The 15,353-nt window shown below is 63.6% G+C and overlaps 1 protein-coding gene across 9 annotated transcripts in view; it reads left to right on the forward strand.

The window, feature by feature from the left end:
• ITPR1 (inositol 1,4,5-trisphosphate receptor type 1) overlaps positions 1-15,353 on the forward strand; it is a 173,759-nt gene that overhangs the window by 121,425 nt on the left and 36,981 nt on the right. For 4 of the 9 annotated variants that reach the window (XM_059664569.1, XM_059664572.1, XM_059664571.1 and 1 more), the window contains 3 exons: positions 377-427; positions 4,324-4,456; positions 6,249-6,439. The exons of 1 other annotated variant lie outside the window; for it this stretch is intronic. In XM_059664569.1, coding sequence (XP_059520552.1) covers positions 377-427; positions 4,324-4,456; positions 6,249-6,439 — 375 coding nt within the window. The remainder of the gene's footprint in view (positions 1-376; positions 428-4,323; positions 4,457-6,248; positions 6,440-15,353) is intronic. 4 more of the 9 variants (XM_059664570.1, XM_059664576.1, XM_059664573.1 and 1 more) reach the window with 2 other exon arrangements.

Below are 15,353 nucleotides of genomic sequence, written 5' to 3' on the forward strand. Positions count from 1 at the left end.
GCCACGCTCCGTGTCCGTGTCTGCTGGCGTGTCCCGTGGACGTTCTCACGCATGCGCCATGCGCGGGTGCATGTCTGAGCCGCGGGCCCTGCCCGGTTGCGTTTGGGTTATGCACAGATACATAACGTACAACTTCATTTCATCAGCTTTGCAAAGAAAAGTGTTGGCCAAACATCCGTGTGTCGCTCGTTTTCCACGTGGCAGGGTGGGTGCCGGGCGAGGCGCTGTCCCGCCTGCCGGGCGCTAATGCCCATCGGGGGAGAGTGTCCTCTGTGCATCTGGGCTCTGTGAGCCCCCGGGTGCCCGGGGCTGGGGGCCGATGCCCAAGACCCCGCGGCTCCCGCCTGCACTTAAGACGGGATTTCTGCGTGTTTAGCAGGAGGCCGAGCCGAGCCCGCCCCTGAGGCAACTGGAGGACCATAAACGGGTACGTAGGGGTCCTGGGGGTCGGGGGCTCCCTCAGCCACACGGCCACGTAGAGGCCGCGTTTCTGGTGGGCGTTGTGGAAGCAGGACTCGGTCAGGCCCCATCACAGCCACTTCCATGTCAGGCTCCCCTGCACCCACCCGGGCCCCCGACAGGGACCCTGTCAGCCGTCCAGGTCCGCTCTCCTTTCTGCGGCGGCTTCTACGTGGCTGCAGTCCGGACATCCCTTTCCCTGTGAGAAACTGATGGTCATTATGGAGAGTTTATCGTTAAGACAGAAGTGTTCCTGGTGGCCCCGCCCAGCCGCAGAGGGCCGCAAGGGGCTGCGTCCTCCCTGCCCGGGTGCGGGGGCCCAGCAGGCACTCCCACCGTCTCCGGGGTGATTCCTGCACAGCTTTCGGGCCCTGCTTTTGCGCACATCATACTCCAGCGGAACATTTTCTCTGAGAGTCTTAGAAAGTCGGCAGCTGCCTCAAGTTCCACGAATTCTCACGTGGCTTGTCATTGTTTCCCTGTGACGGGAACGACGAGTGAGTGTTACCTCCGGGTGGGCGAGGCTCCTGGAGGGGGGTTTCCGGGCCGAGGGGTGGGTGCTCCCTGCAGGCGCTGACTGGGCCTCAGTTTCCGCTTCTGTGGAATGGGCATGATCGTCTCCATCCCTCTGGGCAGTCTGTGGACTGTGCCCACCACACGCTCAGCAGGGCCGTGATGAGGGACGTTCACTGGTGCTCGCTGGTGTCACCTTGCAAGCGGAGATGCCCCGGTGGTTTTGTGGACAACAGGCGTAGGAAGAGGGGGTGATTCTCAACCGCGTGCTGGCGCAGGTGGGAAAGGCCCACCGCTCATGCGAGACCCGGGTCTTGCCTGAAGCACAGGGTTTTCAGTGGCTGGCGCCTGAGAAGCTGAAGGTCACCGCCACCCCCCCCCCCCCCGGAACTGACCCCTTCGGGCCTCGTTCTCTACCGGCTCCTTAGCCACGGGTTTCGGTGACAGACGCGGAGCTCGTCTGAGCCTGGCTGCGGGGCAGCTTGGCTTCCCGGCCCACGTCACTGTTTCCACAGGACACTCTCGGGGTGAAGGGTACGCCCCCTTCTCTCCGTCTTATACAATGACGTGCGGAGCTTCTAAACGGAGTTTGCACGCGGCAGGTGAACTGCTGGGGAGAATAGCATTCCTTCCTCTTCCTTCACCGTCAGTCGCCGGGTCGGGTCGCGTCGCGTGGCGAACCTCACAGCTGGAGGGGACGTCGGCGGGCGGCCATTGTTCTGCCTCCTCCGCCAGGCTCCTGGGCGGGCGCCCCGGACGGCTTCGTGCTGGGGAGTCGGCGTGTCCCGGGGACAGGCAGCTTTGCTCGGCAGATCTCCTTTGTCCCCGTGGGTCCCCACCGGCTTCTCCTCGAACCCACGTTTCCACACGAGGACTCGCACGGCCTCCGGTCATGCCACCCCCTTCCTCCCTCTGTCCCCTTCTGCCTCACAGCCTCCGTCCTTTTCCTTTCAGAAAAGGGACGCATCTCACCTGGCTTTTCAAAAACAAATCCCACGTGTCCTCCGGTTTCCGTGCAGCCTGTTTGTTCATTTGTTTATTTAAGGAGAGAAGGGGAGAAAAATCGATCCCAAAGCCTGCCATGAGGAGGAGGGAAATCAACATTTGGGGGGTGGGCTGTGCCTAGGTGGGCTTTTTCCATGATGAGCACGTGTCACATTATCTTCTGGGGAAAAGCGTCCGGGTTCGTGCCTCAGTTGCTGTGGTAGCTGCGAGGGTTTCTCTGCGGAAGGAAGGGCAGCGAGGCGAGGGGAGGCCCCTGTGACCGCAGGTCCCTGCGTGGCTTGGGCCTGGCCCTCGCTGCCGCTCCTGGAGCGCGAGCTCCCAGGCCCCGGGCGCGCGTTCTCTTTCTGCCTCTGCTTCCTTCAGGCCACACTGACCTCGGTCTCACCAGTGACCACGGCACCACCGGGAGCAGAAAGTCTGACCTGTGCTGCGGGCCTCGGGGGAGTGGGCGGGGCGGCCCTGCCTGCGACCCGGTTCCAGCCCAGCCATCACCTCTCAGACGGGCCCGGGGGTCCAGTTAGAGGTTGGGCTGCTCTGCCGCCCTCCCTCCTCGAGTGGGAGCTCCGGGTCTGTGTCCCGTAGGGGCGTCCCCAGGTCGCAGACGGAACGCATTTCGCCTCCCGTCAGGGTCATCTTGGCGGCAGCCTCTGCCCTCCCTGTGTCCGGCTCCGTGGCCTCGGCCATCCCAGCGCCATCCCCTTGAGTCAGCGCGCTCAGTGGCAGAGTGGCTCCGGGTTCACGCGGGCCCCGGAGGCCTGGACACCAGCCGACTGAATCTTTACACCACACGTGGCTTTCGAAGCCACTGAGACACGTCGCACCAACGGCAGTTCCTTTGGGCGGAGCCTGGGACCGGCACGGAGGCCTCCCTGGGGAGCGCTCCCGGAACTTTGAATTTGCCGTTGGTTGGGTAGGAAATGAGTTTCGTCAGCGCATGAAAGCGGCTACAGTGAGAGGCATCTGTGGGTGGAAGGGAGAGAGGAAAATCAGGCTTGTTTTTATTCCCTGAACTTCCATTTAAAAAGCAATTGTGCCCCCTTCCCCCCCTCCCGCCCCCTTTCTCTCCTGGGCACCCCTCCCGTTGTCCCGGAGTCTTTGACCAGCATCTTGCAGGGGCAAAGGAGAAGCCCCCTGGGACCTTACCCGGGGCCCCTGGCCTGCCCACCTCCCTCAGGGGAACCCCTCTCCTGTCAGCTCCCCCCACCCTCACCCCGCCCCCATCTCGTTTTGCAAACACCTCCAGACCTATTCTGGGAGCTTGTTCGCAAATCCTTTAAGTTCTGCTGAGTCAGGTTACAGCTGCAGGTCTTGGTGGAGCTGGGAGCGACCTGCTGTGTGTCAGCACCTCCCTCCCTCCGCTGGACTCCCCACCTGCCTGCTGAGGTCCCCAGGGACACCCCACCCCTCGCTCTGTCCTTGGAAGGAGTCTCGGCAATCCATCCGTGCAGCCTTTGGCCTTTAGAAACTTCCAGACTGGGAGGCCGTCTGGCATCGCTAAGCGAGATGGCGCTGGTCGCAGCGCCCGGGAGTAGAGGACACGCCCGAGTTTCATGTTTTTCGGGGGGCGGTGGGGAACGGTTACGACAGCCCTCTCCCAGCGTCCTTTGCTGTTGACATTAATGATTTTTTGTTATGGGAACGTCCCGGTGTATGTGAAAGACATCAGAGGAGTGATAGACCCTCTTTCGGATCAGCTTCGACAGCTCAGCGCGTGCCCACTCTGGTCACACCCCTCCCCGTTTGCGCCCCCCCCCGCCTTGATGTCATCTCTTCCGTGATGCTTCTTTTTGACGGACGTCTGGTGTCGGCCACTCATTTATTTCCTGTTGCATCGCTTTCCGTCACCGCTTGGCCCAGGGACGGTTTCTGTGAGAAAGGCTCGCGTTCAGCCTGTTATTCCATCAGACTCTGACTCGATGCCGTCCGGTTTCCCTGGGCTCTTGGGAGGGAGCCCTGGGCCCAGGGTTAGGCCCTCTGTGGACGGTGACCTGCAGTGTTTCCATTGTGTCTGATTGGCTGACCCCCAGGGACTTTCGGGTTAATGTTTGTTAGCGCTCACTGCCCTTCAAGATGCATGTTCTGTTTATTACCGGGGGCGGGGGGAGGCGGGGGGGGGGGCGGTCAGAGAGTGAATATTCTAGATTGCTCCTTTCTTTATGCTCTGGTTTCCCGAGAAACGACTGAAGGAGCTAGCCGCGGAGCTGCCCAATGCTGTCATTAATCATTTATCTGCTCGCCGCGCGAAACCGTGCCAATCTCACCCAGCCCCCCTGCGCGTTTTGCCGGTGAGTCGCTCGGTTACGCATTAAATCCAGAAGCTGATTTCGTTATCCTGTTTGAATTCAGGGTGAGGCGCTCAGGCAAATTTTGGTCAACCGTTACTATGGCAACGTCAGACCTTCGGGAAGAAGAGAGAGCCTCACCAGCTTCGGCAACGGCCCGCTGTCGCCCGGAGGACCCAGCAAGCCCGGGGGCGGAGGTAGGCTGTGGCGTGCTGGCGGCTGCGCGTGCGAGCGGCCTGGGGCACCGCGGGCCGCCTGGCGGGGACACGCTGACCGGCGACTTCGGGATGCGAGTGGATCTCTGAGCAGCTTGTCATTGTCTTTGACCTGCCATCAAATGGGTGTCTCAGAACATTGACCTGCTTTCCTACGAGGGGGCGCCCTCGGTGACGTTTGAATGACGGGGAACTTGATTTTATGGCATGTTTTCTTGTGGTCACGAGGACGCATGTTTTCCCCTAAAATGACGGTGCCGTTTGCTCTGGGGACGGCGAAGCCCCCACGTCTTGCCCGGCGACTTAGCGCCAAGGGCTCCCGGGCGTTCTGCATCCCGTACCTGGTGTTCTCCTCCAGGTTGCCAGCACGGGGCAGGTACGGTCATGTCCCGCTGGGCAGAGGGAAAGGGAGTGGTCGGTGACGGGTCTGTGGCTTGAACCCGGTGTCTCTAATTCGAATGCCCGTGCCCTCTGCCTTCCCGAGCCTTTACGGGAGTGGACCCCCAAAACCCGTGTGTAGAAACCAGCACAGGTCCTTCAGTGCTCCCCAGCACTGGCGGCTCAGCTCCAGGCAAAGGAACGTTGCATAAACCCTGAGCTCAGTTATGGCTGTTGGTCTGGCTTTGGGGGGCCAGGAGCTCGGGGCTCGGAGCACAGAGGTGGGCGGCCCAAGTCCCTGTCAAGTAGCGATTCCTGGGGGGGGCCTCTCTCTGAGGGACCCAGACATTTTCCCAGCAGCTTCTGGGAGGGACCGGGGTTCCCCCCAGATCAAGCCCCGTGGCGGGTCTGCTCAGTTCACGGCCCAGCGCTCGGTGGAGCCGCCCTGTCCTCCCCACACGGGTCCTGAGCGTTTCACCCGGAAGCTTCCAGCCATCCTCAAGCAGTTTCCTCCCACAACATCTCAAAACAGTTTCTCGTTACCCTCCATGGGGAGGCCTTTCCCCAATGGGGGGGCCCTGGGGAGGCCCCGGGGGAGGCGGGCGTCAGGGACAGAGTCTGCCTCCTAGAAGCGCAGGGCGGAGACGAGCAGCCGCCTGCACGAGAGACGAGGGTCTCGGCCGCCAGAGCAGGAGGAGGTGGCATCTGAATCGAGTCCTCTGTTTTTCTGAAATTGATGGGCCGTTTTCCCACAGACAGCGTCTCCGTTTTTGCCACTGACAGTGCAAGGAAAGTTCTCAAACGGACACTTTCCAAACGGACACTTTCCCTGTGAGCCTCTGAAGGTCCCCGAGGACGGGAGCTTCGTTGGTTTTGCTCCCGCCCCGCCCCCAGCTCCCGGCTCCACACCAAGCACTCAGTACATCGTTGCCGAGTGAATGAATGAATGAATGAATGAATGAGTGAACGGATAGGTTTTGTGAGAGGGCGAGCTTGGGCCAGGATGGGTGTGCTGGAAAGAGGGCTGAAGGGGTCGTGATGGGCTGTGCGTTCTCAGGAGTGTTCTAAGGAGGGTTTGAGCTTGGTCCGCCTCTTAAACTCAAAGCAGGGCTTCGTGATTCTGCCCGAGCCATTGCCTGCTACGGGAGGGAGCGTCTGGGCTGCAAAAGCCCTGCCCTCTCTGCGTCTCACCTGCCGGGTTCAGGTACCATCTCCGCAAGGACAGGTGGGCGTCCGCGGACAAGCGACTTCACCTCTGCGCTCGGCAGCTCCGGGTATTAGAATGGCTGAGGGAAAACCATCGACGTGTGGACGCATGACGTGTTGGCACAGCGTGATGCCCAGCGGCCGTCCGCTGCTCCGATGTGTCGGTAAGAACCATGTTCCCTCTTCCCAGGGGGCGGCTCCGGGTCCAGCTCCATGAGCCGCGGCGAGATGAGCCTGGCCGAGGTCCAGTGCCACCTGGACAAGGAGGGGGCCTCCAACCTGGTCATCGACCTCATCATGAACGCGTCCAGCGACCGCGTGTTCCACGAGAGCATCCTCCTGGCCATCGCCCTTCTGGAAGGAGGCAACACCACCATCCAGGTAGGGAGGCGGGCGGCCTGGGCCGTGGCTGTGGTGTGGCCTGGGGCGTGGCCGTGGTGTGGCCTGGGGCGTGGCCCTGGGCTTGTGTGTGGCTGCCGTTGGTGGGCGTGGCTGCCGGCTTGTCCTCCCTGCCGAGCCCAGGAGCACCTGTGCTGGGAGCCACATACCCCCGTGGTGTGGAGACTCGCGTGTGAGCAGCAGCTGGTCTTGGAGCAGGGTCGTCCTGGGAGAGGAACTCCGACACTTTGCTGTGGTCGCTGTCGGCACTCAGACTTGTTCCAGAACAGGAGTTCCGTTTGCAGACGGATGACACGCTGAGCATGTGCAGAGGGAGCTGCCGACCTGGGCAGAGTTGGGTCCTAGACACACAGTTTCCATCACGGTCACTGGTCCCATCACACAGTGACCAAGGAGAATAGACTGTGCCAGCTCCTCAGAGCCCGGTTCCCACTGGGGTGCTTCACGGCACCCACGGTGCACCCCAGTGAGAACCTGGGGGACGGGGGAGGGACAGGGTAGCGAGAACGGAGACCAGCCCTCCCTGCGCGAGGCCGTGCCGGGGCCTATGGTGGATGTGAGGGTCGGCGATCAGATGCGGGGATGAGAGGTGGGAGGCCCCGCTGGCTCTCCAGGCCTCGAGGAGTCTGGCCAAGCAGCCGCGTGAAGGGACCGGGACACGTGGGGCGGGCTGGCGGGGGCGAGGGCTAGCGCTGGCTGGCATGGTGCAGCACTTCACAGTGTACCCTGCCAGGGTGGCACCGCACACAGAAGCTGTTTTTCCTTCAAGTTCTTTATCTTGTGAAGTAATTATGAATATTAGTTTCATGTGTTCACACATTTGTTACTCATACGCTCAGACTCCAGGCGAAACGCCACGGCTGGGCTCCAGCGCGCGGCCCCGGGGAGGGTGCGTTTCCTCTCCAGGGAGCCTGTGCGCATCGGTGGGCGGGCCCGGGCGCCCTGCCAGGCCCAGGACCACGAGGGGCCTGGCGCCCAGGACGCGCTCCCTCCCCCTCCTGCAACCCGCGGCTCGGCTCGGAGGGGAGAAGCCAACCCTGACCCATCGCCTCCCTAGACCTGTGCTTCCAGGAAAATGTGTTCTGGCCTCGCGTTGGCGTTGGGTCCTCTTGGCTCCGGGCTCGTCTCTCTCCCGAGAAGATGATGCGGAGCCCGGCCGGCCGAGGCCAGTTAAGGACGGGCTCCCGCAGCCCCGGGGCCGCGTGAAAGCTCCGTCCTGCTGGCCTCGTTCGGAGAAGCCGGTCACAGTCGCGAAGGACCAGCTGGGTCGGCGAGCGCTGGGGCTGCGCGGGGCCATCGGCGCCGCCGTCCGGCCGGGGTCCGCCCAGGCGGGCAGTGCCAGCCTCACTTCCTGCTCCGCGGCCACGCTCGGCGGGCACTCCGCCGCGGTCAGCGGGCTTCCCCACATCCGCGCCTCAGGCGCTCGTCTGGGAGCGGGACGCGCTGTCGTCCTGAAAAGCGAACTCGGACACCTTTGCGGTCGTTCCGTCAGAACCCAGACTTGGTTCCCAAACGTGAGTTCCGTTCGCACGTGGGTGAGATGCTGCGTGTGCACCGGGCCGACGCCCCGGGCCGGGGGCAGGGTGGAGACCCCGCGAACGTGTGTCTAAAGTAGATGCAGTTTCACCCGCGGCCGCAGAGGGTCCTGTCACCAGGACCCAAAGGGAGCCCAGACCGTGCGAGCCCTTGGAGTTCACGTTTACATCTCAGACACCGCGGTTGCTGCGGACCAGACCTCTCTCCGCCGTTCACCTGGAAACTTCGAGGAAAGCAGGCCGCCTTGAGCTGCCCGGGAAAGCCGGCTGGGTCAGCAGGCCTCCGCCGGTGCTGCAGATGCCGGGGCGGGGGTGGCGGGGGGGCTGTCCTCCCTGTTGGGATGGCGTGGGAGAATCCAGCCCTGTCCGAGGAGGGGCTCGCTGGGGCCCTGGCCTCCTGTTCTGGACGTCACTGCCCGGGCCCCAGAGGGCGCAGTGAATTGGAACCCAAAGCTCAGGCGTGCAGCCCTGCTGGGCGCCTTCTCCTGAAACCTGTCCTCCGTCACCTCATCCCCTGAAACCTGGAAATGCCTAGACGCCGAATTGGCATGGGGCCTCCTGGGGACAGTGTCCCCAATCTTGCAGCATCCTCTGTCCCCGCCCTGCCTCCTCTGAGGTGGTACATCCAGTGTTGCCTCCAAGTCCCATCCCCCTGGGGCCCCTCCAAGCGGCTCCCCTCCATGCAGAGCCCTCTGCTCTGACCAAGGAGCTGGCCCAGCACCCTCGGGTGCCCAGGGGTGGCTTAGAGCCTCCTGTGCTGTTTCTCCCACTGGGGTGCCACCGCCTCCTGCCGCCCCCAGAAGAAACCTTCCCTTCCTGTGCCGTGTTTGGCAGCAAGTGGGAAGCTACCAAATAACATTTGCTTCTGAATTACCGTTTGGCACAGACAGGGCTCGGGGAGCCGCCCGGCCGGCACTCGCGTATCCACATACCCGCCTGAGCCCTCGCCCGGTCCCTTCCTCCCCACGTCTGCCCCCAGCGCCTGCAGAGGCCCCTCCCCGCTCTTCCCTGCGGGTCCAGACTGTCCGTGGGGCAGGGGAGGGTCCGTGCACGCTGGGCGCTTGAGAGTTGGGGTTTCTTTCACGAGTACAGCTGCTTGGGGATGTGTGTGCTGAGGTGACCACAGAGGCCCTCACAGCGTGGCCGGGGACTCGAGACGAGCTGTTCTGGACTGATGGCTTCCGGCTGCAGGAGCCAGAGCCTGCTCCGTGTCAGATGGCTGCCCACGGCCGTCCCGGGCCAAGTCTGGCCTCCAGACACACCCAGCAGGGCTGTCTGAGCAGCACGTACGCAGCTCGACTTGGCAAAGGTGCGGGTGCTCCGTCAGGCACTCGGGCTCCGCGGGGAGAGGCGGGGGAGGGGGGCGGCCACTGGCCCTCGCTCCACACGCCTGGTCTGCAGGTCGGCCTAGGACTTTGACTGAGGGCCCACGTGAGAGGGACATCGCCCACCCCTGCAGAAGGCACCCCCGGGCAGGGGAGGGGCAGGCCTGCCCGGACCCCGTGGGCAGAAGGGCCGCTGGGCTTCCCTTTTCTGGCAGCTGAGAGCCTTCGGGAGGAAGACCAGCCTCTGACAGCCCCCCCTTGCCCTCCCCCCCCCCCCGCCCCAGAGGAGGGAAGGCTGGAGTGGGAGCGAGTTACGTAAAAGGGTGTTGTTTCTGGCAGGGCGGTCGGGGATGAGTCAGGCCTGCGTGGTGTTTTCTGACCTCGGGTCTCATCCGTGTGGGAACGCACCGAGCGCAGCCAGTGGAGGAGTCAGACCCGCGTGGGAGCTGGAGCCGCTGGCAGGGGAGCGAGGAAGGCAGGTGGCCCGGCCCCAGCGCCACCCCCGCCCCCAGGGGCTGCTCCGTCCAAGGCTGAGGCCTGAGGGTCTGCACAGGACTGAGCTGGTGGCCTGGGGTCGGGCCCAGGCTGGAGGGGAGGCAGCCTGGAAGGGAAGCGATGCCCCGGGGAGGGGCGTGGCCTCGGGCTGGAAACACCTGCATCGGATCCCAGCTGTGCCCCGCCAGCCGGGCGACTGTGGGCTGCCTCGCACAGCCTGCCGCTCAGTCCTCGCCCCTAAAACGAGGGTGGGGAGCACAGCCCTCCTTCCCGCAGGGTCCAGGGCGTGAACCAGTCACGTGGGCAACGTGCCCAGCCCACAGACTCTGCAGAAACGGGGGCTGAGTTTGTGCAGGGAGGGAGGCCCGGGTTCGAGCCCGGCCTCCGCCCCGTCCATCTTCAGGCACAGTCCCTGCCCTCCGGCCTGGCTCCTGCCGAGGTGCCCGCCCACCTCACGGGTCCCGGGACGCGGACACGGGGCTCACAGAAGTGCCTCGTGCAGCGTCGAGGTCACAGATCTTAAGATGGGGTGGTGTCTTGTATTAATAAAACGTCATTATTTAAGAGAGGGCTTCATTTTACCAGATGTGTTTCTGCCAAAAGTCTGACGTCTGCAGTTTTGCTTCTGTGTGGTGGCTGTGGCCCAGCGGGCTGGGGACGCTGGTTCTCTGCTCACACGCGATCCCCCCAAGTCCGGGACACGGTTCTGAGATGCAGGGCTGGCGACCGCAGGGCCTTGGTGTGGTCCGTCCACGGACGGGCCCTCTGCGCACGGTGGTCTCTCTCCGGCTCCCGGTGCTCCTGACCGCCTCTCTCCTTCCTTCCCTCCCTCTTTCTTTCTTTTTCCTTAATCCTCACTCGAGGATGTGTTTCCCATGGATTTCTTTATTTCAAAGAAAGGAAGGGGGAGAGAAAGAGGGAAACATCGATGTGAGAGAGAAACGTTGATCTGTTGCCTTCCATGCACACCCTGACCAGGGATCGAACCCACAACCTGGTGTGTGCCCTGACCAGGGGTCTCTGGGGATGAACCCCCACCCGGCGGTGGGCGGGGTGGCACTCAGCCAACTGGGCCACCGCCAGGGCTCCTTTCTTTTTGTCCAGATAATTCCTTGGGCCAGTGCCCCGTCCCCTTCCCCTCCGGCCCCAGGAAGCCGGTGTATCGTTGGACAAGGGTCTTTTACGATTATTGGTCTAAATCCGGGTTTTGAGGCGGAAACTCAGAAGCCGTTACCATCCTCGGGAACCCGGGCCCTGAGTGGCTCCCCTGAGGGGGAGGTGACAGGTCCCGGCTCCGCCCGCCGGCCGTGCTCCCACTCCAAGTGACAGACAGCTGGCCCCGGACCACGGTGGCCCTCGGGCACTGGCCTTGCTTCAGCCGCCCTGTGCCCACTCCCCCTGGCGCCGCGGCTGCTGCGGGCAGGTCTGTCTCATTGGGAGGGGCAGGAGGGCTCGCCGCCTGGGCGTCCGGTGAATTTTAAACGTAGACGTAGGAGCCCCACGGAAGCACGTTCCCTTTCATGTAACGGATGGGTTTTTCCTCCGATTCTATGGCCTTTTCAGGAGTAGCTTCCTCTGCTCAGAGGTGACCTTGTCCCTAACACAGAAGGGCTCCTGCTGGGTCACGCATCGCTGAGTTTTCCAGAATCTGCATTGCAAACCCCTGCACCGTTTCCGGGAGGGTGTGTGTGTGTGTGTGTGTGTGTGTGCGCATGCGTGTGTGTGTGCATGTGTGCGCGTGCGTGTGTGCGTGCGCGTATGTGTGCGCGTGTGTGCGCGTGCGTGCGTGTGTGTGTTGTACGCCTGTCTTGTGTTTACAAGAGGAAGCACCCGTTTGGGTTTGTTTTCACACCGAAGCCGGAGCGCTGAGGGAACATGGTGTGTTCACGCCCCCTCGGTGTCAGCTGCCGAGCGGAGGCTGCACACTGTCTCCGACAGCTTTCCGAGTAGATTTCCACCCTGGTTACCTGGCAACGGTGCCTCCGGCGCATGATGCAATGGCCCCGCCGATGGATCCGCAGGGTCCCATGGAGAGGACGAGTAGGAGAGGCCGAGGCACGGGCTGGCGGGGCTCAGTCCAGAGAGGCTGGGGTGCCAAGGAGACTGACCGGACGGGGCTCCACGGGCTCAGGTCCCGCTGGGTGTGTGCGTTGCTGTGTTGGCCACCCACCCGGTGAGAGAGGGAGCCCCACAGCGGGATGAGGTCACGGCATCCCGCGCTGGGGTCGTGCTCTGAGCAGTTTTGACCCAGCAGAGTCTGGTTTAGCTGCTGTGATGTATTTTTTAATATGTTTTTATTGATTTCAGAGAGGAAGGGAGAGGGAGAGAGAGGTAGAAACTTCAGTGATGAGAGAATCATGGATTGGCCGCCTCCTGCACGCCCCACACTGGGGATTGAGCCCGCAACCCAGGCATGTGCCCTGACCGGGAATCGAACCTGGGACCCCTTCAGTCTACAGGCTGAGTCTCTATCCATTCAGCCAACCCAGCGGTGAGGGCGAGAGTAGGTTATTTTAGACCCGAGGAGGACTTGACCCTGAGGGTTCCCGACGGCTGTCACCCTGAGTGCCGGGTGCCCTTGGCTCAGGAGCCTGCACCCTGCACTTCACACCCTCAGATGCGGCCGGGGAAGCGCCTCGGAGGAAAACAAGGTCATGCGCGTCTGGGGTAGGCACAGGCGTCAACAAAGAGCCGTTACATAACTTCTATTTATATCTCCCTGCTCGGTGTCGGCAGCAGGCGGGCGGGCGGGCGAGCGGGCGACGCCGGAGGGACTTAATGAGCTCGCGCTCCGCTCACCTTCCCGCGCTGGTAGGAGCCAGCTTGTGCTCAGGGACGTCAGCGAAGCATCCGGCTGCGGGTGGGCGGCCGGGGTAGGTGGACGGCCCGTTGCCATGGCGCCTCTAGCGAGCTCACCCCCTTCCCGGCTCCTTCCTTCCCCTTCTCTTCTCTCTGAATCTGTGAGCGTCCTCGTTCCTCACACCTACTCTGGGTTCTTGGACCTGTCACCGGAAGCAGTGGCGTCCCTCCTTCCCCTCGAAGAGCCTGTGTTGTGTGGCTCCGGGACATCGGAGGAGTTCGGGCGAAGGTGCACCTTCCCGGCCCCCCCTCCCAGCCTCCATCACTTCCTGGGAGTCTCTAACCTCCCCCCCCGCAGACGCGGACTCCTCTCCACGCAGCGCCCACAGCAGGTGGGTCCCGTTGCCAGTGGGGCCCACGGTGGCTGTGCCCCAGAAAAGTGCCAACCAGCGTGGCTCAGTGGGTGAGCGTTGACCTATGAACCAGGAGGTCACAGTTCGATTCCTGGTCAGGGCACATGCCCGGGTTGTGGGCTCGATCCCTAGTAGGGGGTGTGCAGGAGGCAGCCGATCCATGATTCTCTCTCATCCTTGATGTTTTCTCTCTCTCTCTCTCTCTCTCTCTCTCTCTCTCTCTCTCTCTCTCTCTCTCTCTCTCTCTCTCTCCTTTCCTCTCTGAAATCAATAAAAATGTATTTTTAAAAAAGAAAGAAAAGTGCTGTTGTGCCCCCACGCACCGCCCTGGTGCCTGTGCCCTGCGTGGGGGTAGGGGTGGCTCGTCTAGCCCAGGAGGAGCTGGAGCCCACGCCGATGAGGGGGGTGTGCGCCCCCAGGCAGAGCTCCCGGCGCTGGGCAGCGGTGTCACCTGAGGGCTGCAGGTTGGCATGACTCGGCCTGGGTTTTTGAAGAAGTGGCTGCTCCGTCCAGTTCTCAGTTCTCGGCAGGAACTGGAACTGCCCTTCCGGGAATCGCCGTGGCAGCCCGAGGGCCAGACGGCCGTGCCCTGGCCGTCCGGCCGCACCCCGCCCCGCAGGAGCCCTCGAGGAGGGAGGTGACAAGGACATGTTCTTAGAAAAGAAACAGTCGTTCCGCGAGGATGGGCTTTTGAAAAACCACACGCACATCCCGGGCCCCACGCCTGCCGTGCCGGGGGCTGTGCAGCTCTTCAAGCAGAAGCCTGTGGGGCGATCGCAGGCTCCGACTTCCCCTTCACCTGCTTAAATGCCCGGTTCCAGACGAGCCGTGGCTTCTCTCGCCCCCTGAGGAACTGGGGGGCTTTCCCTGGGGACGCTGCCAGCGCGTCACAGTGAGTCCGTGTTCCCACTAGAAACTGCCAGCCGCTCCAGCCCGGCCTGGGGGCATCGCAGGCACCTGGGCACCGGCTCAGAGCCCGGCCTCAGACCCTGACGGGTGGGCACAGCCAGCTGGGCGCTCTGCCACCTCGGAGGGAGCCTGTGCCCATGCTCCCGCGTCCTCTGAGCTCCCGGGCGGGCGGAGTGTCAGGCGGGACCCTGGGCCAGAGTTACACCCCAGCTGCCGGGGGAGGCGGCTGAGGTTTGGGGAATTCCTTCAGGGCTCTTGGCGTCCATTCAGACAGCAGGTCTTTGCTGAGCCCCTGTGGGGGGGCCAGGCACTGGTGAATTGGCTGCGATGCCGTCGGGGGTGGGACCCATGTGGGCCCTGCCCTCCAGGAGCTTAGGGTCTGGCCGGCGAGATGGATGCTAAACCCGTTACCCATGAAATAAACAGCAAATTGGGAGGAGGGGATGGGGACCCCGCGTAGGGAGGTCAGGAGGGCTCCCCGGGGAGGTGCCATTCAAGCTGAGCCCTCACCGTGGGAGGAGACGGCTGCGTGGAGGGTGGAGGGTGGAGGGCGGAGGGCGGAGGGGTTGGCATGGGCCTGTGTGTTGGGAGCTGGAGGCGGCCCGCGTGGTCCTAGTGTGGCAGCTGGGGGCGGGGGGAGGATGGCTGGGCCCAGCAGGCGTGTCCTCGGGTGGGAGGCTGGAGCAGGTGACCCTGCCAGCCCCTGCCAGCCCCTGCCAGCCCCTGCCAGCCCCGAGTCAGTGCTTCCAGAGGCACCAGGTCGGCTCGGGCTTCACCGGCTTGAGGACCGTGACTGACGCCAAAGCCGTCGCAGTTCACCGAGCGGCACGTCCACAGGGGACACTGCGAAGTCCCACCCGCACCCGCCGCCCATCCACAAGCGCCTATCTGCACGCCCCCCACCCCCCTGCCCCCCCCACCCCCGCCACTGTCAGGCCCCCATGCTCTCTGCAGCCGAGGGCTCCCTGCCAGCCAGAAGGGGGAGGGGCTGCAGGGATGGGAGAGCGACGGCCCAGAGTGGGGCCCTCGGGGTCCAGGCGGCCGGGGCCCCACGGGCGGCCGGGCTGAGCAGAGGACGCGGGCGGCGGGGCCCTCCATCGGGAAGGCGCCCGCCGGGCCGCCGGCTGGCTGTCCGTCAGCGTGTCCTTGCCCCCGGCCAGCCAGGGCGTCCTTATTTTGCTTTGGATTTTACGGTCGAGTGGATGTGTTGCAGTTTGTTTGTGTTGTTTTTCCACGGAGGCTTTTATTTGCACGTCTGCATTCCGTCCCCAGGAAAAGAAGCCCAGGCCTTTCCCTCCTGTGTGTGTGTTCCTCTCGCTCTTCATGGCCCGCGATGCCCGAGGGGCCGTCTCGGGGACGTGCTCCCCGCACCCCCACGCCACTCCCTCGGGGCTCATGGGGCGGGCGGGGGGGCTCGCTG

The sequence above is a fragment of the Myotis daubentonii genome, chromosome 14 (genome assembly GCF_963259705.1).
Source record: "Myotis daubentonii chromosome 14, mMyoDau2.1, whole genome shotgun sequence".
Taxonomy (NCBI): Eukaryota; Metazoa; Chordata; class Mammalia; order Chiroptera; family Vespertilionidae; genus Myotis; species Myotis daubentonii.